At 33.1% G+C, this 24,788-nt stretch overlaps 3 protein-coding genes across 7 annotated transcripts; 2 read left to right on the top strand and 1 right to left on the bottom strand.

Annotated features, from left to right (window-relative positions):
* The first annotated feature begins 3,211 nt into the window (after window positions 1-3,211).
* Window positions 3,212-17,211, top strand: LOC131953637 (serine incorporator 1). Of its 3 annotated transcripts, none has more exons than XM_059316919.1 (13): window positions 3,212-3,396; window positions 4,974-5,138; window positions 6,070-6,275; window positions 6,416-6,495; window positions 6,764-6,901; window positions 7,266-7,342; window positions 7,536-7,629; window positions 7,997-8,083; window positions 8,811-8,955; window positions 9,601-9,674; window positions 10,316-10,327; window positions 15,636-15,783; window positions 16,442-17,211. In XM_059316919.1, exons 1-13 carry the CDS (start codon window positions 3,376-3,378, stop codon window positions 16,578-16,580), a joined length of 1,386 nt encoding a protein of 461 aa, XP_059172902.1. In that variant the 5' UTR covers window positions 3,212-3,375; the 3' UTR covers window positions 16,581-17,211. The 3 variants fall into 3 exon arrangements, with proteins under 3 accessions (XP_059172902.1, XP_059172901.1, XP_059172904.1); XM_059316918.1 differs by lacking the exon at window positions 10,316-10,327 and adding an exon at window positions 12,606-12,641; XM_059316921.1 differs by lacking the exon at window positions 10,316-10,327.
* Window positions 17,212-19,383: 2,172 nt separating this feature from the next.
* Window positions 19,384-22,291, bottom strand: LOC131953642 (putative peptidyl-tRNA hydrolase PTRHD1). 2 transcript variants are annotated; one of them, XM_059316927.1, is made up of 3 exons: window positions 22,213-22,291; window positions 20,662-20,884; window positions 19,384-19,941 (listed from the first exon to the last, which is right to left on the bottom strand). In XM_059316927.1, exons 2-3 carry the CDS (start codon window positions 20,851-20,853, stop codon window positions 19,771-19,773), a joined length of 363 nt encoding a protein of 120 aa, XP_059172910.1. In that variant the 5' UTR covers window positions 20,854-20,884; window positions 22,213-22,291; the 3' UTR covers window positions 19,384-19,770. The 2 variants fall into 2 exon arrangements, with proteins under 2 accessions (XP_059172910.1, XP_059172909.1); XM_059316926.1 differs by having other exon boundaries at window positions 22,130-22,287.
* A 271-nt stretch (window positions 22,292-22,562) lies between these two features.
* Window positions 22,563-24,423, top strand: LOC131953636 (putative palmitoyltransferase ZDHHC24). Of its 2 annotated transcripts, none has more exons than XM_059316917.1 (2): window positions 22,563-22,644; window positions 23,213-24,423. In XM_059316917.1, the coding sequence occupies exon 2, from the start codon at window positions 23,229-23,231 to the stop codon at window positions 24,321-24,323; it is 1,095 nt and encodes a 364-aa protein (XP_059172900.1). In that variant the 5' UTR covers window positions 22,563-22,644; window positions 23,213-23,228; the 3' UTR covers window positions 24,324-24,423. The 2 variants fall into 2 exon arrangements, with proteins under 2 accessions (XP_059172900.1, XP_059172899.1); XM_059316916.1 differs by having other exon boundaries at window positions 22,614-22,743.
* The last annotated feature ends 365 nt before the right edge of the window (window positions 24,424-24,788 follow it).

A 24,788-nucleotide genomic window follows, 5' to 3' on the forward strand; every position in this document is an offset into this window, starting at 1 on the left:
GTGTGAAACGTTGCTCTGTCTCTTTAGACTCTTATGGTTATACATATATAAATAAAATACTTAAAAAAAACTTTTTAAAAAACCACGTTTTTCTTGTGGACTAAAAAGTAGAAAATAACTATTTACATACATTTGATGACAAAAAACGTGGGTACGTTCACCATCAAATTTCCCGACCCATCTGCCCGACCCACGTTTTTTGTCATCAAATGTATGTAAATAGTTATTTTCTACTTTTTAGTCCACAAGAAAAACGTGGTTTTTTAAAAAGTTTTTTTTAAGTATTTTATTTTCTCCTTTTTAGTCCGTTGCTACACATGAAAAACGTGGTTTTTAAAAAAAGTTTTTTATATAGTTTATTTTCTACTTTATCCAATGACTTGATTAAGTATGACTGGACTAAGTGTTTATAAATACACGGACTAAAAATCTTGAGCGACCAGGATTCGAACCTGGGTTGTAGCGGCCACAACGCGAAGTACTAACCACTATACGATCACGGCCAGCGCGCTCACATCGATTGGGGCCGAAGTAACTGTGTCAATAGGTCTTCAGTCTTGTCGGTATCTTTAGAAATCATGTCCTCAATTTTATGGTCCTTAGGACGTAATTAAATTAAGCTAATTACGGTCTCTAATTGTTAGTTTTTATGATGGCATCTGAAATTGTTAGGCGAAAGTAGCCTGCATGCCAAATTTCAGAACTATAGAACAATCAGAAGTGGGCTAATTTTCGATGTCAATTTTAACAACAAACACACAAACGCGAAGCTGAGTTCATAAAAAAAGGAGAAAATAAAATACTTAAAAAAAACTTTTTAAAAAAAAACACGTTTTTCTTGTGGACTAAAAAGTAGAAAATAACTATTTACATACATTTGATGACAAAAACGTGTGTACGTTCACCATCAAATTTCCCGACCCATCTGCCCGACCCACGTTTTTGTCATCAAATGTATGTAAATAGTTATTTTCTACTTTTTATTCCATAAGAAAAACGTGGTTTTTTAAAAAAGTTTTTTTTAAGTATTTTATTTTCTCCTTTTTAGTCCGTTGCTACACATGAAAAACGTGGTTTTAAAAAAGTTTTTTATATAGTTTATTTTCTACTTTATCTAATGACTTGATTAAGTATGACTTTACTAAGTGTTTATAAATACACGGACTAAAAAAATCTTGAGCGTCCAGGATTCGAACCTGGGTTGTCGCGGCCACAACTCGAAGTACTAACCACTATACGATCACGGCCAGCGCGCTCACATCGAATGGGGCCGAAGTAACTGTGTCAATAAGCCTACAGTCTTGTCGGTATCTTTAGAAATCATGTCCTCAATTTTATGGTCCTTGGGGCGTAATTAAATTAAGCTAATTACGGTCTCTAATTGCTAGTTTTTATGATTGCATCTGAAATTGTTAGGCGAAAGTAGCGTGTATGCCAAATTTCAGATCTCTAGAGCAATCAGAAGTGGGCTAATTTTCGATGTCAATTTTAACAACAAACAAACAAATCCACAAACGCGAAGCTGAGTTAAGAAAAACGTGTTAAAAACGTGTTAAAATCACGTTTTTTGCTTGTTTTTTAATCTCCCCCCCCCCCGCCCCGCCGTCACACATCTCACAAAAACCCAGACCCCCCCCCCCCTCATCACACACACTCTAAATTGGCGTTACATTATAGCCTAAAACTTCCTCAAAATTACAGTTTAATACTTTTAAACATCGATTTCTATCAAAAATATTTACTGAGCTCGGCCACAACGAGTCAGCCTATTACTTTCATATATTAATCATTTTCTATTAAAATTTACAAATACAGTTTTGTAATACGCGGCTTATAATTTTATAGCTTTACCAATCGTCAATTTTCAGACTGGTGATCTTGTAAACAAAGCAGGCGTTGTATTTCTTGAAACACAATTTTGTTTGTTGGGCCTCGGCGACCGCTCAGGTATCAAAGTCATCACCTGGTGCAATCGGAAGTCACTGGTTACACTACGGTCCCTGGTTGCTTGCTAGGTTTGGTCATCGAATATTGTGTGCTAGTGTCCCTATTGTAGGGTGTTCTTTAAAACTAATGTAGGCGCCATAATGCCCACAGGGAAACTGGGTTGCTCTTGGTCACCGGACCGCCGGGGCGTCAGCCAACGCGCCTGGTTCGATTTAGTGAATGCTTATAGTAGCTCATCGTGTCCAAAGTATATTGCTCTTTTTTTTTTAATGAGAAAGCGATGAACCCCCCCCCCCCCCTCGTATTAAAGCTTCGCAAAATTCCGAGTCCCTCCCCACTAAGTGTGACGTCGTTAATGCATTTATGGAGGACCCTTAAGTAGAGTGAATAGGGCTTTCTGTGACCGGGTAGGGGGAGGGGGTGGTAGAAGAAAATTCAACTTGGATGTGACGCCAAATTTAGGGAGCGGAGGATGTCTGGCTTTTTTTGTGACGAAATGTGACGGAGGGGAGCAGTGTTTCCTTCCAGGCTTTTTTTCCGGATGGGGGGGGGGGGCGCTTGAATTTTCAAGGGGGCGGGGGGCGGACTAAAATTTCAGGGGGGGGGGGGGGAGGGGTTGACACTGTTAAAAATATCTTCTATATAAATTGCATTTTGATGAGGTGGGGGTGGTAGACTTTCTTCGTCCCCCCACCCCACCCCCCGAAGAGATGCCTTGAAGAAAATCTGGAGGGGATGGGGAGGTTAAAAACCGTCGAATCAAGCGTGACGTCTTAATTTATAGATGACTCTTAAACAGTAGCGTAGCGAGGGGGGGGGCGGGGGGGGACATATCTCCCCGGGTGCCGACCTTAGGGGGCGCCAAAATGGGTTGGAAAAATAAATTGAAAGGTTGAGGGGGTGCAAATTGAAAGTTCGAAGGGGGGGGTTGCAAATCGAAATCTTGAGGGGGGGGGGGGGAGTGGAAATCGAAAGTTTGAGGGGGTGCAAATCGAAAAGTTTGTTCCCGGGCGCCGGGAAGGGTCGCTACGCCTCTGCCCCTGCCCTAAACCTAAAATTACGTGGAGTCGTTTTATAAGGACAACACTCTAGACGTTACGTCATAATTTCATACGTTAATTTTGTTTTTATACAAAAATGTGTGTTTGAAGCTAGCTTACATAATAAATGCAATTAACTTTTATTTCAACATATCTATAAAGTAGTATAAAGTTAATTAAAAATATGCACCGCTATAAGAACTAAAAATAAACGGTGACGTCATGCTTCCTGAAAGTCAGCCATTTTTTTCATCCTGTTTGTAAACAAAGGCTAGATCTAGTTTTACCCGATTTGCTGTAACATCACGTGAAACTTTGAGTCATTACACACTTCTTATTTGATAAGACAGCTAAACTTTAAGATAAGACAAGACTTGGTCTTACAGCCATGGGTTGTATTATAGGAACAGTAAGTTCAATTAATTATATAACTAACAGGTCGAGAATGAAACTCCGTAGCCGAAGTTATGGAGTCGGAGTTTCATTCGTCTAATCAGTCTAATCTTTTTCTCGATCTCAAATCTGACACTAGAAAACACTTAACAGTAATTCAGTCAACTCAGTGTTACCACTCGAGACTCATGACTTGTGTAGTTTTAAATATTCAATTTAGGCAACTAGATTACGATGTTTAGTGTTTAGAACTAAATATTAATTATAATTTTAAAAGTGTCGATTTTAGTCAGTAGGCTATAATATTAATAGTGTATAGGGCAGGGGTTCCCAACCCTGTGCCCGCGGGCGCCATGGCGCCCGCCGAACGATTCGTATGTGCCCGTCTCTCACTATTCGACAGAGACAGAATTCTTTTCATAAACATTATTTGGTTGAAGGCTTGAAGGGGATGGAAATCGAAAGTTTTGTCCCCTGGTGACGGGAAGGGTCGCTACGCCTCTGGAAGGAGTTTGTCGATTTAAAATAGGTGGTGCCCGCCACCCTACCGATATTTTAGAATGTGCTCTAGAGTAAAAAAGGTTGGAAACCCCTGGTATTTTATAGGGCCTAATACTAAATAATAAGCCTAAATCTAGGTCTAAACAAAATTAAATTAAATTACCTAGGGCCCTATATAACTAGATCTAGTAGTTAGCCTAGTATTAGGCCTATAATTTTATAATAGTAGGCCTATACTTTATTAAGTAGGCCTAAAGCTAGGCCGTCCTAGGCCTACAAATACAATTTTTTACAACCTTATAATATACTATATAGATCTAGGCCTAAATATATCACTTCAGTCCTTATGCCTTTTAGTAATTTTTTAGTTTGAGTTAATATTGGAGAAAATAGTCAAAAGAAAATGGCCGATGCTAGCCGGAAAAAGATACATATGCGCAATGGAGAGAAACTATGACTTTCTTTCGCTGCGATGTTTTTGATGGTACTGCGCATGCCTGTGTTTACAACTGCAGAACCCTAGCCCTAACCCCAGCCCCAATCCTATCCAGATCCCTAACCCTAATCCTATGCCTTACCCTAGCCATAGGTCACTGCGCATGCGCAGAACTATCTTTTGCCGACTAGGTGGAGACGTTAGGGAGAAAAATCTTTTTCCGAGTAGTCATTTAAAAGAAAATACCTGGATCTAGAAGATCTAGAATCTAGCTAGAGAGAGACTAGAGAGAATGAGAATTTCTAGGGTCTAGCAAGGCCTGTTGTATTTTTTTATTTTTAGAAATTTAGTCAAATTGAGAATTAGACAAGGACTGACATAGGCCTTTTACTTAAACTAAAGGCTTATTTTTTTATATTATATAGTAGGCCTATATTATAGGGCTAGGGGGCCTATAAATCATTCTGCTCGAGACTTTCTGGCTAACAGTCAGTTGATTTGCTCTAACATTTGAAACACACCATACCTATAATAATCTTTGGCCTATAGCTAGCTAATTTTAAGCAACTTTTAAAAAAAAACAAAAAAACTCAGCTTAGTCACTTAATGTAACCGAAAACAAATAATTTAAAAAAATGCCAATGTTTCTCTTCTAGGCTGCTTGTTGCTGTGGAAGTGCGGCATGCAGCTTGTGCTGTGCAGCCTGCCCATCATGCAAGAACTCAACAGCAGCAAGGATTGGCTACTCACTGATGCTGCTCATGGGGGCAATAGTCTCCATCATTATGCTTGTTCCTGGAGTTCGCTCCAAGTTGGAAGATGTAAATTTTGATACTTCTTTATTACTTCAAATTTAAAACACTTTTATGAGATAATTATTGTTGTGTTCCTACAGACTTTATTATTTTGAGTATCCAACTCAGACAGTACTTCAAACTTTATAACTAGTAACCACAAGTTTTGAATCTCTATGGCTCTTAAGTCTTGCTTGAATGTAAATTAGCTTGAATGAGCAAACTTTGGGCATAAAATTTTACCATTTTTAAATTATTTTTATACATTCATTTTAATCAGTAAATGTATAAAATGGGGCAGCATGTTTGAGGAGTGGGGCACTATCTTGAAAGTCTTAAGTAGTTCTTGTTCTCAGGTTTGTGGGATATCCCTAGTTCACCCAGCTTTAATGGGTACCTGATTCAAATAAGGGAAAGTAAAGATAGTTAAGCATAGACCAGACCACAATTTCCCTTTATATAAAAAATTAGATGAACTGAACTTTATCTGTCCTACAGACCACCAAATCAGATAGAATATACTTTGACTTATACAAATCAAATGGTTTCAGAAGAAAAAAATTCACTCTTAACTTTTATTTTCAGCTTCTATTTTCTGTTAGAGTTTAAAATTTTTAGTTAATGGATGCTGTAGACTATTTGTACAAGCACTTGTGGCTAGGTGTGTTGTTCTAGCTTTATTTACAACGCTGGGCAAAAGTTGAACTTATGCTGGGTCAAATGTATTTATTAAGTCCATCCATTTCTACTTTATATTCAAGTATCTTTGTCACTTGTAAAAATAGTATTCAGGTAAACAAAAATAAGCCAGTTCTATGACAAAAATACTGATCAAAAAAGTTCTACAAATACAAAGACAGATAAAAGAGAATTTTTACTTACACATTTTTTTTGCTCCAGTCGAACACTATAATCTATTTTCTATCACTGTTTAGTTGTTATGTATTATTCTTCACAGATCCCTGGACTTTGCAAAGATTTCTTTAAGAATGACTACATCGATACATCGTCGTCAGTTTTTTCAAATGATCAGTGCAATAATGTGGTTGGCTTTCTGGCTGTGTACCGAGTCTGTTTTGCCATGGCCATGTTCTTCCTTCTCTTCTGTATCCTCATGATTAAGGTCAACTCATCTAAAGATCCCAGATCCAAAATTCAAAATGGGTAAACTATAAACTTTTCTATAATTATTTTGTCATCTTTGCAAAAATTATTTTTCAAAATATAAATAAATTGAGTCATTTAAAGTAATAAGTTGTACTAGTTTTTATACTTGCTAAATGTGGCTTTTCTTTTTCTTGTAGGTTTTGGTTCTTTAAGGTTTTAATCATGGTAGGAATTTGTGTTGGTGCATTTTTTATCCCTGAAGGAACATTTGGGCAAGGTAAATTATAATATTATGTTTTCTCTAGTCGATCAATATGTTGGTTTGAATTAAATTATAAATAAACTAAAATAAAAAAGAAATCAATAAATAATTAATAAATATACAAGAAAAATTAAAATATTAATTTAGTGAGTTCATTGATTATATTGAGTGTATTGATTGAGCTATAAGATTAAGATATATTCAAAGTACTCAAATGCTTTCTTTAACCTGATTGTTAAAGATGATGAAAACAAAATGTAACGCTACAGTATTTTATTTTTAGCCTGGATGGTGATTGGTTTGATTGGTGGCTTCCTGTTCATACTTATTCAGCTCATTCTATTGGTTGACCTGGCTCATGGATGGGCAGAATCATGGGTGGAAAAATATGAAGAAACAGAGGCCAAATGCTATTATATTGGTTTGTTGAATTTTCACTTCCACTTTTTAAACTTTATTTAAATAAGTACAGAATTCCATCAGATTTTATAGTCCGAAATAAAATAATCTAAAATGCAATTACAACTTTTATAATAACAATGTCATAACTCCTTATAAGAACCTTATTTGTGGGATAATAATATTAGCCTGCATAAAGCAAAAAGAACATGCATTTCATCCATAGAAAAGTAGTTAAGAAAATTGAACACTAAAATGCAATTTACATTAGAATGTTCATATTTTAATATTCTTTAAAGATGAATCATGAGTAATTACCAATAGTTGATTCAAATTACAAAAATCATCAAAATTGAGCTATAAATAAATCACTGCCAATGTTTCAGGGCTTTTCTTCTTCACCTTCTTGTTTTATGCAATCAGCATAGTAGCCATCGTCCTTTTCTACATCTATTATGCCAGTGTAAGTATGCCAGAAAGTGTGTTGTAAGTTATTTTACTAAAACTTTTAGAAGAAGTTGTTAAGAAATATCTTTTTAAACAACTGAGAAAAAGGAACAGCATTGTTAATACTAAAACAAATTTTATAAATAAATTATTATGCGAAATTATTTTTCTGTTAAGTTTTTAAAACTTCTCCTTGACATGTGTTACAGGGTGATTGTGCTCTTCACAAGTTCTTTGTGTCTTTCAACATGATTTTGTGTGTTGGTATGAGCATTGTGGCAGTTTTACCCAAGATTCAGGAACGTAAGTAGATCTATTTTTCCACCCTTGAGGCCGAACTCTGAAGTATAATTTTTTTTGTACTTTGGTTATTTTTTTTTTCAATTTTCTTTTTTTTTAAAACATATTTTTGTAATGCTGAAAAAGTTATTTGGTTTTGTTTTTTTAAATATTTATAATGCATTGTACTTTTCATACATACTAATTTTTTTTTTTCTAATTTGTATTATTTATAGATTAGATTTAAAGTTTATTATATAATATATAGAGGAGGGGGATTTAAAAATATTTTACATTATGAGTAGCAGAAATGACTTTTTATTTGAATGTATATTGTGCTCTAGTGTAGATAAACTCAATAAAAATTGCCATTAATTTGAACCTTCTACAGACCAGCCCCGCTCTGGCCTCCTGCAGTCATCATTGATAACAGCTTACATTATGTACCTGACCTGGTCAGGCATGTCCAACAATCCAGGTCACTTTTTTATTTTACCATAAATGTTTATATTAATAAATGCTAAACTACTCACATCTGTGTGATATATTTAGAGTGGTAGGGGGAGCAGGCCCTCGGGAGTGTGCATTTTTTAATGTAAATATAGTTAATCTACTCTAATTAAATTGTATGTAACTGGGCAGCAGTATCAAAAGTATTTCACCTCGGGCAGATGAGGCTCGTTAGCTGGGGACAGCCACTCTTACTAGGAGAGACAACTCCAAAATCAAACAACTGCTGCCTTGTAGTTTGTTCTTGGTTGGACAAAGGCTATGGAAGCAAATCCAAAAAGAAAAGCAGGCTGAATTGAAGTCAATGGCGCATAACCAGTTGACACATATCCTTAATTGTGGTGGAGGTGTGGTTGAGTTGGCAAAAGTTCATGGTTGATAAAATTAGAAAAAATCTCAAGTTCAAACCCTCTGGCAGATAAGGCTCGATCCCATCCAACACTAAAAAATTAAGAACAAAGAAGAAGAAGAAGAAAAAGTATTCACTAGTCTATTAGTAGTAGCTACTCTTTTGCTCCAAGTACTAACACTGTACACAGCTGTTTATTGAATTTCCATTTAAATTATGTTGTTGCTATTTACCTACCCGGAAATAAAAATTTGAAAGAAGTTATAATTATTCCGCTAAAATTGAAGGAATTGTGAATCATCGACATGTTCAATTGAAATTATGATTTTTTTTCTATTTTTTGCAGATCGTTCCTGCAATCCATCTTTGAAGTCAATCTTCAATTCGACGTTAATCCCAGGTGGTCAAGACAAATCCAGCTCTGAAAATGTTTTTGACTGGGAAAATATTCTCTCTCTGTTTATTTGGCTTTTTGCTATTCTTTATTCCAGGTAAGAAAATATGATTTAATATTTTCAAAGATGTACATTTTATTTTCTTATTTTTTGTGTTTTTTGTTATATTAAATATTTTTATATACATTTTTAATCTAATTTTTATTTAAAAAAAAAACTACGATTCTTGTTATTCTATTATTTTAATATTTTCAATGTTTGTTGCTGGTGTTCTCTTCTTCCAAAAGACCTTGTATTTTATTAATATTGTACAATTTTTGTTTTGAAATCAACAGTTTATTATGTTTAGTCACTTTGTTGTACTTTGCAAGAGATAGACACCTTGATAAAAAGTCATTTTGTGTTTTGCAACCATGTTCTTTTAAAATTACCTTATACTTAACCCAACTTGACTGAATCCTTACATAAACAATGAACTGCTTCTTTCAAACTATTCATTTTACATTGTTTAATCTGCATTTTTATTTAGATGTTAAAATTTGTTCAATGTCTTATGAAATCGTTTGTGTGATAAAATTTCAGAATATTCTTTTGTTTTTCCGCAGTAAATTTAACATAAAATTTTAAATTCCTATCTTGAATGTTTTTGAGATATATCACTGTGAAAATTGTTTTTGTTATATGGAAGAAATACTTCTCACCTATTTATTTGCTTACATTTGTTTTTCTGTATTCAAACAGTATTCGTACCAGTAGCAACAGCCAAGTTGGGAAGCTAACTATGTCAGAGAAGACAATCCTACAAACTGATACTGGTGAGTCTGGGTTGCTTCCCTTTATAAAGTGTAAATTATATTCCATTAGATTATATAATAGAGAATTTAGATTTGTTTTAATGAGGCATGTACCAGTAGTGTAGCATTTGTGTTGTTTAATTGTTTTTTTTTGTTTCTAATTCATTCCTGTGTTGCACAATATTTATTTCCTTGTTTGTATTCTGCTGATTATAATTAACTTTTATATCTGTTCGGAATTGTTGTACAAAGAATTAAGTACTGTTGTTTAATATCAGTGTTTAGCTAGTTTTTCTGTAGATTCTACAGTTTAAGATATCATTCTAAAATATTTCAATGAGAAATAATTTCTTTAAATGTTCTTTACTTGAAAAATTATGCTGCCTTTTAAAAGTACTGGTTTCCTTGTTTTAAGTTTTAACATTCTAGTAGTTTAAATGTTTTAAAAAAAAATAATTTGTTTAAGCTGATTTGATGGTACAATTTCTTAACTGACAATTTTAAAATTTCACTAGTTTTTGGTTGGGCTTAGCTAATTAGTTGTTTGAGTTGTTAAAGATTTATAGATATAGACTGTTTTTGTCTCTGTTTTTTTTTTGTTGTTGTTTTTTTAAAGTTATTTAATTTTCTTTTGTTTTCCTCCACCCTATTTATATTTAAAGCAACAACCAAAAGTAAGTTGAGAAAAATAAAAGCTAATAATAGTATACTTAACAAATATATTACAGTTTTCTATACATTTTATTCTTTATCTAATATGTTTGCCTAGATGCCATAATTTTCAGTAATGATGAATTTCAAATAGAAAATGTTGATAAGCAAATAGACTAAGATGTTGAATTTCAGTTTCTAGATGTATTCAATGAATGCATTCAATGAATGCTTGCAGTGATTTTTATGTACACTATATTTGAGTAATGTCTTTAAAAATCTATTTAAATTTTATTTTGTTTAATGTGCCATTCAGATTTTTATATTCTAAATCAATAAATTACAAAGTTATTACTCAGTTTTAACAATGCTAATGAGTTTAATTTTAATACAAACCTTGTACTATCAACTAATTGCAGGTAAATAATACGAAACTATTACTTTTCAAACCATTATTTTGGTGCTTACTTGGCTTTGTTTTTAGGCACCATTGTAGTTTTCTGTAAAGTCACTTAACCTATATTGTTATAGTTTGTTCATTTGGCACAGTTCTCTATTTTTATACTTCTCACTATTAAGCTGAACACCCTGATTATAGTTCTCAGTAGTAATTTAAGTTTACAAGCAGCACAGTTATTGCCCTTGTTTTACATTTCTTAGCTGTAATTTGTTTAAGAAATCAGCATATCCTTATTAGTGCCCAAGACACAGGGTGCAGATAAAGCAAAGTTCATCTGCTTCAAAGACCTCGGCATATGAAGGGATAGCGTGGTCAGCACTATGCCCAGCCACCTTTGTTTCCCTTACGTGAGTAGGTACCCATCAGAGCTGGGTGAACTCAGGGACATTCTACTGACTTTAATCCGGTTTCGAACTCGAGACTCAGGTTAGCAGTCTAACTGTCCACTACTAGGCCATGCGTCCAATATTATTAAGAAATGGTTTGTTTTAATTAATGGCTGAGAGTAAGGTCATTGGAAGTCAACACTATAGGTCATTCTGGGACTGTAAGGTCAGGAAATTTGTATGTGTTCTACTTTATTTGATAGTAAAATTTATTTTTAATGAATTTATCTGTGGTAAATACATTTCTAATGTGTAGAGAGGGTTTACAAATTAATAAAAAAAAAATGAATAGCTATAGTTGAAACAAATGTGTATAAAAAAATCATTGCAATTGATAGCATTTTTACAGATTATAGTTTTTTTTTTTTTAATTTCAATTAACATGCATGATCACAGGGTTAGAATTTTAGTTACTGGCTTAGTAGTCTTATTTTGTAGTATTTACAATTTACTGATACATTGGATGGCAAAATAGGCATGGTTTTATGGAGATATCAATTTGTACAGTTCTTACCTTTGCATGTAACTCTTGCATGTTTGAGGTTAATAATGTAATGACATATTCTGCCTTTGTCTGTCACTACACTGTTGAATTGTGTATACAACTAAAGGTCTTGTAATGGCAATGTTTGTTTCTATTAGTTATATTATCAATCATGCTTGCCTTAATCATTACAATAACAAGTAGAGTATAATTTACTATATGGTAAGACATAGTAACATTGGCTAGCACGCTGCAATGCTGCAAATCACAATTTGAAAATTATTTTAACTTACTGAAGTCCCCAGAATTTCCTAACTATTTGTTTTCATTTTTGTACACGTTTATTTTCTTTAAATGAATGATTTAATCATTGCATTTAGATTTAATATAAATCATTTTCTCATCGCTTTATTTTGTTTCATTAACTTAATTAATTTCATTTTTGTCTAGTTCCAATGGATACTAGACAAATAGGTTGATACATTGTAGCCAAAACAAATTTTTAAATGGTTTCAAATTCTCCTTTTCAATTTGTTTTAGTCACTGAATTCCCTGTAGCTATGTATTGCCTACAGAGGTAGTCCATGAAAAACGTCTGATGTTTTGTAATAATGGCGGGGGGAGGGGAATTGTCAAAAAGCTGGATATTATTTATGAACTACCCTGCTTTGGCAAGGATGTAATCAGAAGGAAGTTAGAAGCAATTGACATAAATCAGTTAAATAAGCTTACACAGTGCTATAATTATTGACTTCTGTTTGTAATTTAGAAACCTTGAATTATTAAGACAGATAGTAATATTTATTTATAACATAATAGTCCAGGCACAATTTAAAAATTTTCTTTAAAATGTATGAATAAAATTTTAGTTTCATTTTTTCATTCACTTGTATAGCATTTTAAAATTGGACTATAGTATAAGTAGTCACTTTTATGGTCTAATTTTTTTTCAACAAAAAAAATACACACAGGCAAACGCAAAAACTCAAGCGATGAGAATTTGATTGGTGAGTAATAAAGTTCCCTGAAAACTTTGTAGTACCCATGAGTTGAAGACTAAAACTTTTTTTGATGTACATGTTTCATTTATTCCGATTGTTGCTTTTCAGTTAACAGTTTAATAATATCAGATGGTTTTGTACTGTTAATTGTAAAAAAGGCTGCATGATTTTCACTTTTTAACATAAAAAAGAACAATTGTATACAAACATATACAAGATGCATGTTTCAATATAAAAGCTATTGATGTTAAATTGCAAAAATCTGTATGTAATCCGGAAACCTTTGAAAATGCTTAGTAGTGCTATACATATAAAATATATAAATATCATCTCTCATGATGTATGAATGCACACATTCTCTAAAAAAAGTAGATTAAGTTGGATTCTCTTATAATGTGCCCCATTTTAATAACAAATCTTTTAAGAAATATGTCCAGAATACTACCATTTTTTCAACATTGTATTCTCCAGATATGAAATTCTTAATCTAATTGTTGTCATAAGGTTCCTACTTTATCTACCATCTTACTTATTGTTATGCACTTTTATAATACTACATTATTTATTGATGAGAAAAATGGCCCGTTGAGGAAGGATACAACGGGCGCTAGGTTTATAGTGCGGTCTATTTTCTCTAAACTAAAACCAAAACCAAAATCACCACCTTAATTAAATTTAACCGGAAACGAAAAATGACATTGAAAACGGATTTTTATCCTGAATGGGTACTTTAATTTATACAAAATATAGTCATAGGCATATCCCTAAACCATGCACCTAATCTCATTCATGACAAAAGTCACATTTAGAGTTTCTTTCAGGCAACTGTACTTGGGAGGAGGGGGCTCTGCCCCCCCTCCCCCCCCTTCGCCCTTTCCCGAAGAATTGTATGAAAGAAACTCTTCACGCAAACCACTTTTAAGATTAGACAAAACTGGCTTTTTAATTCAATGTTTACTCAAGAATCTATGACGTCATTTTATTGTGTGCACTCCACCGGCTTTAGACTTTCCCACTATATTAAGCTTCATGTGACGTCATGTTTCGTTTTACTGTGAAAGTTTTTATTTGGATTGTGTTTTCTCTATAGCTTTCTTGTCAGATACATAGACAGACAGCGAAACTATTAGTATAGATGTATTAAGTAATTTTTAACAGTTGTTTTTTAAGCTCAGAAGTTAAAATTATCTGTATTTTGATTGAAATAGTTCAATATCAGTAACTTTCTTAATTTTTTTAGTCTTTTTGTTAAGCTAACCCTCTCCTTTCATAAAGAAAACTTAGGATAAGGACAACAAAGACAGTCTTTTCAATATCTCTCTTTTTAGGATTTTAATGAAACATTTTAATAGATGAATAACTTTAAAAGACCCCTCTACTATATTATATGAGAGAAAAAAATTGGGAATCTTTAACCTTTGACATTAGACACTCTGCATTCCCGTTCCAAATATAGGGGGGGGGTGTAAAGATTATAAGGAAAATGTGAGTAGATATTGTGTTCAGTCTAGTTGTTGAGAAAGAATACCAAACAATAGAGGAGTGAAAGTGGTGTATAACCAAATCCCCCAAGGTAAAAGAACAAATGACAGGCCTAGGCTGAGATGGATAAGTACACCAAAATAATCAAAAGTACACCATATATGAAAGGGACGGAGTCGGGTTCAAGTCAGTAGACCGTTCCTGAGTCCACCCAACTCTGATGGGTACCTAACTCACATTAGGGAAAGTAAAGGCGGCTGGGCATAGTGCTGACCACACTATCTCTTCATATGCCGAGGTCACAGAAACATAGACCGTCAGGTTTGAAAGGGAAACTTTACTTTTTACACCATATATGAAACTAATAGTCACATTATCAAGCACATTATAACACTTTTAAAAACTGGCTTACGTATTGCAGTTTATTCAAAAATCATGCTAATAGCTTACGAATAAAATATTCTGTCTAATGCTCGAACTTCTAAAACATATAAAATTAACAGAGAATCCCGAATGAGCTGTTATAACAAACTAAAAACTCTCCCGATGTTAGGTAATAAACATTTTGTAACATTGAAAAGAAAAACAACCATTTTCATTGCTTTGTAGTGTAGTGTACATTTTTTTTGTTTTAGCTAGAATGCTTATTCTGCTCTTTTTCTTCGCAGATCTAGAATTACTGAAATTTTTTACTTCTCGGTTTAACAAAATTGAGTTTGACTATAGCATTTTGTTCTCCTTGTTTCCATATTAATACTACATTGGATATTTTTAATGTTAAAGTGACTTCATAGCTTTAAAAAAAAATTAAAATGCAGATGTATTTGTTACCAAAAAATTGAATATCAAATTTTGATCTGTATATTTTACATGATATGATCGGATTGCTAGATTAATAATTGTTATGGGCAGACATAACTTAGAGTTGAATTGTAAAGCCTAACTTGGTTATTCAGGATAGAAAACATGATAAAAGTGCCTTATAGTAGCAACTTTAAAGATAGTTGTTTTGTAGTCAATCAAGGAATTAATTAAATTGCTTTATCACTCTGTAATGAGTAGGTCACTGTGAGGTTCAGTAATATGAAATAAAATAGTTTATTTTGTTGTTTGATGTATATTTGTTGACAGTGCAGGTTTCACTCTTAACATTATAAGCATGCTTGTTCTGACTATTTAAATTCAAACAATAAGGGATTTCTCTGATTATATATAAACAGAAAAACACCAGTCAAGATTTTCTTTAAAGTAAACAATTTAACAACTTTAAATGTAAAATACAAGGATTAAATTACTTAAATCATCTTTTAATTTAGTTATCAGGTGGTTTTTTTGTTTTTTAATTTAAATACAACTCATAAATTATAGAATAAGCCAAAAAATTTTTTATATGTGACCTTTTTTTACTCACCCAAGCTAATGTGAAAACTAATTACTCTTGAAAATTATTGGGCATGTAACTGTAGTCAAATTGTACTAAAATACAAGGTTTTAACAAATGATATTCTGTGTTTTCAGGCAGTTCAGACGGCGATGCTGACTCAGAACGAGGGCAGAAAGTCTGGGATAACGAGGAAGAGGGCGTGGCCTACTCCTACAGTTTTTACCACTTCATGCTATTTCTGGCATCCCTGTATGTCATGATGACCCTGACTAACTGGTTTAGGTAAGTATTGTTAAATTGATAAAATACCTCCCAACTAGGTGCTTAACCGCTAACCTGAAAGTCAATGATGCAATCCAATAGTGGTTGTCTTGGTTCAAGTGGTTACTTCTTTTATTTTGAACTCAAGTTCAGATCTCAGGCTCAAGGCTGTAAGATGTCCTTGAGTTCAATCAGCTTCAACGGGTACCTAACACACATTAGGGAAATCTTGACGGCTGGGCTTAGTGCTGACCACACTATCCCTTCATAAGCTGAGGTCATTGAAAAAGATGAACTCTACTTCATATGCCCCATGTTTTATGTTACAATATACATTTGGTCAATCTTTGCTAACGTCATACATTTGCGCAGTTTTCTGTTGCGCAACTTTCCTGTCACCAACCGGGACGGTATGCTCAACTTATGCAAGTGTAATTTTTCAAACATGCAATATTTTAATTCTAGGCTATTTAATCTATGTATATCCCACCTCACTTTGTTAAAGATTTTGACATCGTAACATCTTTTTAACAATTTGTGAGAATAATTATATCATAATAAATTAATTTTTTTTTAAAATTTTATGATTACTGTACTTATCTTTGTTCATATTTTGTGTTTATTAAAAAAGTTATATATTAACCTCATTAACTTTCTTTTAAAATTTGTTTGCTTGCAGTCCATCTTCAGATGTCAAGCACCTAAATGCCAACATGGCATCTGTGTGGGTCAAGATCTCGTCCAGCTGGATCTGCGTCATCCTCTACGTCTGGACGCTGGTAGCCCCGGCTATTTTAAGTGACAGAGAGTTCAGTTAAATCCCTTGGCTGAAATTCCCTCCCTTGAAATTCATCCCCAGTAAAGGCACTATTGGGATTTGAAAAACTGGTACCTCTAAATGCTCATGCAACCTGGCTAAAATAAAAATGTGACCAAAACTTCTGTAATAAATCAAATCTTGAAAATTTTTACCTCTGTGAACAGAGAACAACTGTTATTTAGAAACTAAGTTAACAAAGCTTGTTATAAAAACTGCCCGCACCCCCTTTCTCCACACCCACTAGAGCCCCAACCCTTGTAGAGTACCAAGTCAATAAACATTATGTCTTTAATATTCTGGAAAAATGTAGTGTCACTCAGATTCCTTGTACATTTTTAAAAAAAAATATTTAAGTGTGCTTTTTGTAAATAGTAACTGGCTTAATTTTTATTTATAAAGAGCAGATGGACATTTTTTTTAGGTTTGCTTCGCACACCAAATCTTTACTTAAGTTTATAATTCTAAAACAGTATATTTGTTAAATTAAGTTTATATTTCTGAAACAGTATATTTGTTTATTATAACGGATTTATTTTTCATTTTTGATATTTTATTAATATTGCTCCTGCTTAGTTTATTGTTTACGTTAAGTTCAATAAGTTGCAAGCTGATGACAGGACTTTTTTTTTTTCTTTCCAGTCAGTGTTAAAAAATTAGTTTTAATCTTTCGAAAAAAAAAAAAAAACTCGTTACTCAACATCCTAAAGCTTGTTATATCATAACTTAATATAACATCAACTTGGACCTTCACGCTTTTATAAAATTCAAAGCATTGTCCCTTTGTTTTTCTTTCAAAGTAAGCTTAGTTCTCACACAGCACTTTGATGTTACAAATGAAATATGTGTATCAATGTGATAACGCAAGAGTTGGGTAGACTTATTTTACTCTGTGTTGCTTCAACATATTGGTGTCATTTTTAAAAATTGTGTTAGAATGTTTAGGTATTGTAAAATTTAAAAAATATATGAGTGAGTTTATCGCTATCTAATATTGGTATTGAGTTTTTATCGGAGTGAAGAACTATGTATCCGATCCATTGCAAGCTAATACAAAAATTGAAGGAATATCTGGTGACTTTATTAATGATGCACAATAATAGTAAGAACTTTTTACTATATTAAATTTGTAACTATTTTTTTTAGTTTATTTTCCATCGGCCAGTGTAAATTTTACTATTCAATCTATTAGCTCTATAAATTTATATTGCAGGTAATATTTTTAAAATTCTTTAGTTGATTTCTTTCATTTTGTAATTTTCAACAATTTCTAAAAAAATAAAATGAAAATCAAGCATAATTTGAAATTTTGATATACTTTTGGATTTTTCATTTTGTAACTGCAGTTTGACCATAATCATTTTAATGTATATAATTTGTGGTATTTGTGAAACCAAAGTTTGTTCATAATCTATATATATAATTCTCTTCTTCGAGCCGTTAGAAAACAAGCTGCAAACGCTCTCCCTACCTCCCCACCCCTACATGGTTTTAGTGAGCTGTGTTCACTCTAAATGTTTACAAGCAGAGCCAACGATTTTAAACGTAGGGGGGGGGGGGGGGGGAGGGGGGGGAGGGGGGGAGGGAAGGAAGGGGGGGGGGTTATGGTCCTTAACGAGCTACTTATAGTGTTTTAAAGAAATATTTTCAGTGTCAGCGTTGGTACTGTCGAATTCACAAATTATGAATTATTGAAAATTAGAAACAACTAAATAGCGGCGTATGTTATGCCGCGGGCCGGCTCGTTGTATTATATTTTACTACAGACAAGAATGATTAAACAAAAGTTTTGATGACTCCATCATAACACCAGGGGAAAGATTTTTTTGATAAAATTTTTGAAATAGGTCTACTCAAAATATAAATACTCAAAGTGATCCAACAGACCTCTTTTGATAAAATATGGAATCAAAGAATGAACCAAATGTAAAGTGGACATTACCTTTGTCGTGACATCTTAAAATGTTTTTTGTAGTGTGTAGTTTGTGTTATGTCTCTGTGGCTTATAAACATGAATAAAATGTTTTTAATATTTCACTTGTAATTTTGTTTTAGTTTATCAGTGACTAGCAAAAACTAAAAAAGCTACCATCATGTTTCAAAGTGTGATTTGTGTCATGAAGAGTGCTATAAGCAGGAATTTGACATGGGGAGGGGGGGGGGGGAATGTCAGAAATTGAAGCCACTGCAATTTGTAATCATTTTTTTAGAATTTGAATGTAAACTGATAGGATATATGAGTTCCATAACAAATAATCTAAACTTAAAAATGAGACAACTTCAATTTTTGGGGTCCATTGGAACGGGTTCTAGCACACTTGGCTTGTACCACTGATCATTCACCTGTGGTATCCATTTAAAAAAAAAGTATTACTCGCAGGAATTATTTAATGTATGGCTATGAGAATAAAACTATAGAGTACTTATATTTTAAAAACTAATGGTATAAAATATGATGCGGAGTTAATCATTGTAAGATCACCATTTTATTCAGATTACATTAAATGCAGCAAATGGTTATTTAAAAAAAATGTTTCACTTGTTGTAAAAACAATTTCATAAACGCAGAGATAAGAGCCTACATTTTTATACATTAAAAAAAAAATTCAACTCTTCTTTTAAAGAAGCATTTTACTTAAATGAATGTTGACACATATGGTGAATAATTATATATATATATATATATATATATATATATATATATATATATATATATATATATATATATATATATATATATATATATATATATATATATATATATATATATATGTAATTGTATGTATATATATATGTATATATATACATACACTCACACAAATAAAACACTTGAAAAATACTTTAAGATAAGGCTGATAACAGTAAATTATTTAAAACTTTCTACAACTTAAGGGGACAATTTGATGTTCCATCTAATTATGGACCTGAGTTTGAATGTAGTAGCAAATAGTAGCACAAAGTTCCTGTATTTTAACAACTATTTAAAGTTTATTAATTATTACAGATTAGTTCAATAATACTTTTAAATTATTCTACATTCAAATCTTTTCTTAGAGCAACCAACCAACGTGAAGTTAAAATGCATTAGATAACAAAAAAAAAAGCCCAATTTGCTAACAATTTTAAAGTGTTACAGGTGTGTGTGATTAGGCTAAATAGTATTCATATATTCCTAACAAAACTTCAAATGATTATTTTAACAGTTTGAAAGCTTTAAAAAACTGTTGTACATCAGATTTTCTATATGGTTTCACAGCTAAACATGTTGGCGTATTTTCAGGCTGTTCTATCCACAACTTGTGACCAATATTGTGTGACGTTAGATTCTCTGCTAGCTTTGTAATGCTCTCTTCATCTTTGGCCTGAAAGTACAACAAAGATGAACGTAGGGGAATTAGATTTTAATTTTATAAATACTTTTAAATGCTGTGATTTATGGAAGTCTAAGGAAAAATGTACCTATGTTGATTTACATGTAAATCTTTTTAAAACCACCTATTTAGTGATGATCATAAGTAACCTCTTAACCAGAATGCCTGTCTTCGTACATAAAAAGAAGTTACTGTTTTGTGCATTGGTTTAGTAATTCTTTAACTTTCTGCAGCAAATGTATTCTACCGATAGATCATGCCATTATTCTATTGCTACAACTTAAAGACTGTGATATGCAACAAACAAGTTACACATTCTGATCTGGCGGTCAGTCCATTATAAATAGAATTGACCACACAGAAATGGGGGAACTCTACTTCATCTGCCCTGTTGATATGGCATACCTGTCTACATAATTATAACAAAAGGTATCAAATAGATTCTATATCTAGTAAAGTGAATTAATTTTCTGAATTGGCAGTATTTTAAACTATTTTACAGTTAATTATTACTGCTACTTCTGTTGTGCTTCTAGACTGTCTAGATTTAGATCTAGAAGCTAATAACAAATCCGATATTCATCTGTAAAATTTGACTGTATCAGTTATTTATTTTAAATTTTAGTAATTAGATAGCAATTACAAAATTAGTTGTTTTTTTTTAAATTAAAATTAGGTCTAATAGCCTATTAATATTATTGTTTTAAATACCTCTAAAATGATTTTATGCATTCTATCTAGTTCGCCAAGATACTCTTTTGTTGTATCATCGTTGTAATACAGATGAATAACCGCTGTACAGGAGTGACATGCTTGAGCGATTACAGCTCCAATAGGCCACTGCAATTTTGTGATGAGGTCGCCTCTAACTACAACATACTGCACTATCGGGCTGACGCTCATTTTAAAAAAAATTATTCTCTGTAGGCTTAATCTGTAAGGATAAATAATTAAATATTACTTGATTGAGAAGCAAGAATAAGCAATACTAAACTAAACTTACTAACTAAAAATTACTAGGCCCCTAATAAATTTTAATATTTAGGCCTAATGCTTAAACAAGTTATACTTAGTAGGCCTAACTAGTAGAATTAAAGTGTCAATTTGTAACATTATTATTCTAATAATTACTTTTTAATTAGGCCGAGTAAGAATAATTGATTAGGCCTACAATTAATTAGTATTTGTCATATGATTGTAGTAACTACCTACTACATGCAACCAAACACCTCAATTTAGGTACGTAAAATCAGCAGAGGCTAGTAATGTGCGAGAAAGGTGGCTCATTAATATGGCTTTAATACAAGTATATTATTATATTTTTGTGTCAAATATAATAATCATTATCATCATTCCTTTGTGGCCCCTGGGGAGCAAAGGGCTGCAACCACACATCTCCAGCGGACTCGGTTTTGGGCTGCCCCCTTTATCTGTGACCATGTGAGCCCGTCAAATATAATAGATAACTAAATAAAATACCAAAAGCAATGTCTAAATATATCAATAAAGGCTAGAAATTGACTTAAAACAGCCTTGTTTGCTAGCAAGATTTGCTATATAAACAGCTGCCATCTGTAAATTAGAGTGGTTTTCCCTGAATCTTTAACTAAAATGTTACCAAAAAAACAAGAAGGCTTCTAAAGTAAATGAGCTTGGTTGCATCTGATGAAAACATCGCTAATCTTTATTTATTACTGAAATGTTTTAGGCCGATGCTAGCCGGAAAAAATACGCATGGGCAATGGAGAGAAAATACAACGCCATTGCTGTGATGTTTTCGATGGTACTGCGCATGCGTGTGTTTACAACCGCAGAACCCTAACCCCAACCCTAATGCTATCTCTAACCCTAGCCCTAATCCTAGCCATAGATCACTGCGCATGCGCAGAACTATCTTTTGCCGACTAAGTGGAGACATTGAGGAGAAGCCTCTGCCGATTTTACGTAGGCTACCTACAACACTACAACGTTAAGACGATAGATTTATTTTTAAAATTTTTATTTTATTTAATTTATAATTATTATAAAAAATATAGATCTAGAATCTAGATCTAGTTTCTTCTAGAGTTCTAGATCTAGAATCTAGAGTAGATTACCAACACCGCCTCTTGCCTCTAATCATTTACTCTCTAAATTTATAAGATTATCGGACTATGGTATAAAAAAAATCTCCCACTACCAGAAATAGTCTAGATTTACTATTCTCGATCTAGAACTAGAATAGATCTACTACTAATCTAGGATCTAGATTCTACGTCCTACGCTCTTGTGTTGACGTTTGCGAAAGTTCATTGATTCTTCTTTAACTTGGATATGAAAGTAAAACTGAAAGTACTCTAAAAAATATAAAGTCAGTAGCCCATAGAAATGAATCAAATACTGAAGAAAGCGCCCAAAATTAATATTATAGCGCCTAATTAAAATCTTTTAAAATATAATCCAATTGAATATAATATAAAATCAAGTTTAATTTTAAAAATCAATATTATTATTAATATAGATCTATATTCTATGAGTAATCTATCTATTGATGTCAGTCATTGTCATTAGATGATCTAGATTCTAATTTTATATATAGATCTCTAGATCTAGTTCCAATCCACATTTTGTATGTAACATTTCTTTCTGTTTAGAAAGGGGTTGAGTCCTGGCAGTAGATCTCTACAACAGTGACAGTGACACTCCTTCTCAGTTGTGAGTTGAGTTAGTCCCGTAGGCCGTATGCCCTACGCCGTACTTTCTACGTACTTTGAGTCTGAAACGTTACAGTACTCAACTCAGTAGTACTGTACAGTGAGTACACTCATTACTCATTACAGTTGAGGACAACATCGATTCCATATTATTTCGGAGACCCTTTCCTTTTGACAAAAAGTCAAAAACGATTCAAAACAAAAGTTTTGTTTTGATTAGATGAGATTCAATAATCATCAAGTCTAAACGTAGAAGTTAGACTAAACTCTAAACTGGATTAGAAGTAGATACTAGATCTAGTAGATAAGCCTATAGATCTAGATCGCAAAGATAAATAAAATCCAAGGAAAAACAGGATGTTGCCATTCACACACCTCACACTTCACAGTGGTCTATCAGCACACATTTGCACCAAAAACAAATCTGCAACCATATCCCTACACAATAATACAATAAGGATATAAAAAAATAACATCCACCCAGAGGCTGAGATGAAGGATGCATTAGGGTGTAACAATTTTGTCTCCTGTTTTGGTTAAAAATGATATTCTGAACTTTCTGTTCACAGATGGTCAACTGTTATAATGAACAGCTGGGAGTGGAAACTGAAACTTATCAGTCATGCCTGCCAGGCTTACTTCTTCTTCTTCTCGTTCCTTGCATTTGCTATCACCCTGTTTCTGACACTTCCATTTGTATGTGATGATGATTTGGAAGCCCTTCTCTGGATGAGGATTCTAGCAGGATTTTTGTTTTTCAACATGGGAATTAATTACCTGTTTGTGAAGTATAAATCACGCTATTCAGTTTTTAAACCTAGCATCTCAGATTCATCACATTTTGCTGTAAAGGATAAGAACATTTTTGGGTATCGACTTCAAGGAGGTGATGAAGGTAATATAGAAAATGGAAATCAATATCCAGATACTTCACAGTGGCATCTTGACCAGCAGTCGAAAAATATATCAAACCAGTACCAGTCATATTTCACATACAACTCAGATTATAGTGATGTTCAAAACCCTTATAATGCTGAAGTTATCAACAAAAAAGAACACATTTTTGGAAATAAACCGTCATCCTCTCAAAAGTTTGATGGGTGGCGTTATTGTAAAGACTGTGAACATTCAGCCCCTCCTAGATCCAAACACTGCCCGGTTTGTAAAGCTTGCATCCTGAAACGTGATCACCATTGCTTCTTTGTTGGCTGCTGCGTTGGCTATCATAATCAAAGATATTTTACCATTTTCTGCCTGTATGGAGGATTGGGAACACTTTACAGCTCCCTCGCCTTGTACTACTACCTTGAATTGCATTACAAACAGGCACAAACTTGGGGGTGCCTCTCCTACTTCCCACTAATGATTCTTTATTACTGGGTTACATCTAATATCAGTGGCACCATATTTTCTCTGGTTATTTTTCAGTATTTAAGCATAGCAACGATATTATTTTGTTTCTTTTACCTATGTGTTCAAGTTTTCCTGACCTATTCTGGTCAGACTAGATACGAGTGCATGAAAGGGATTAAGCTGTACAAAAGGTCTCGTAAGAAAAATATTGAATCTGTATTTGGAAAATTCTGGATTATTAACTTCCTCTTGCCCATTCCATGTTTTGGTTATTCTGGTAATGGCATAGACTGGGATGATATGTTAAACAGGGGAAAAATCCTATAAATAAATTTGGTTGGTAGTCCCATCATAAATATGGGAAAAGTTCTTTGAAATGCTCAAGTTAGAGGCTTACCATGATTGTCATAGTTTGAAATTTAAATGATTTACACAGTGGCGTAGCCAGGATCTTCAAGGGGGGGGGGGGGGGGGGGGGTGGGTTCCAATTTTTACCCGGGGACAAACTTTCGATTTGCACCCCCCCTCATACTTTATGTATATACCGAGGGGTCTATGGGGGGGGTTATGACGCCCCCTAACCCCCCCTGCCTACACCACTGGATTTACATATAGCCTTTCATTAATAGCGTATCATCAAATATTTACTTCCATGTTCCTGTTTTAGATTGTGCAAAGTCTTAGCATGTCAATTTTATTTTTTTATGGTGCAGGAATATAACCAATAGCAATATGTTGAAATCATATTATCTTTTGATTAATGGTTATTCTGTGTCAAGGTAATTTATTTTT

This window comes from Physella acuta, unplaced genomic scaffold (genome assembly GCF_028476545.2).
Source record: "Physella acuta isolate Inbredline_101_S28 unplaced genomic scaffold, ASM2847654v3 ptg000935l, whole genome shotgun sequence".
Lineage (NCBI taxonomy): Eukaryota > Metazoa > Mollusca > Gastropoda > Physidae > Physella > Physella acuta.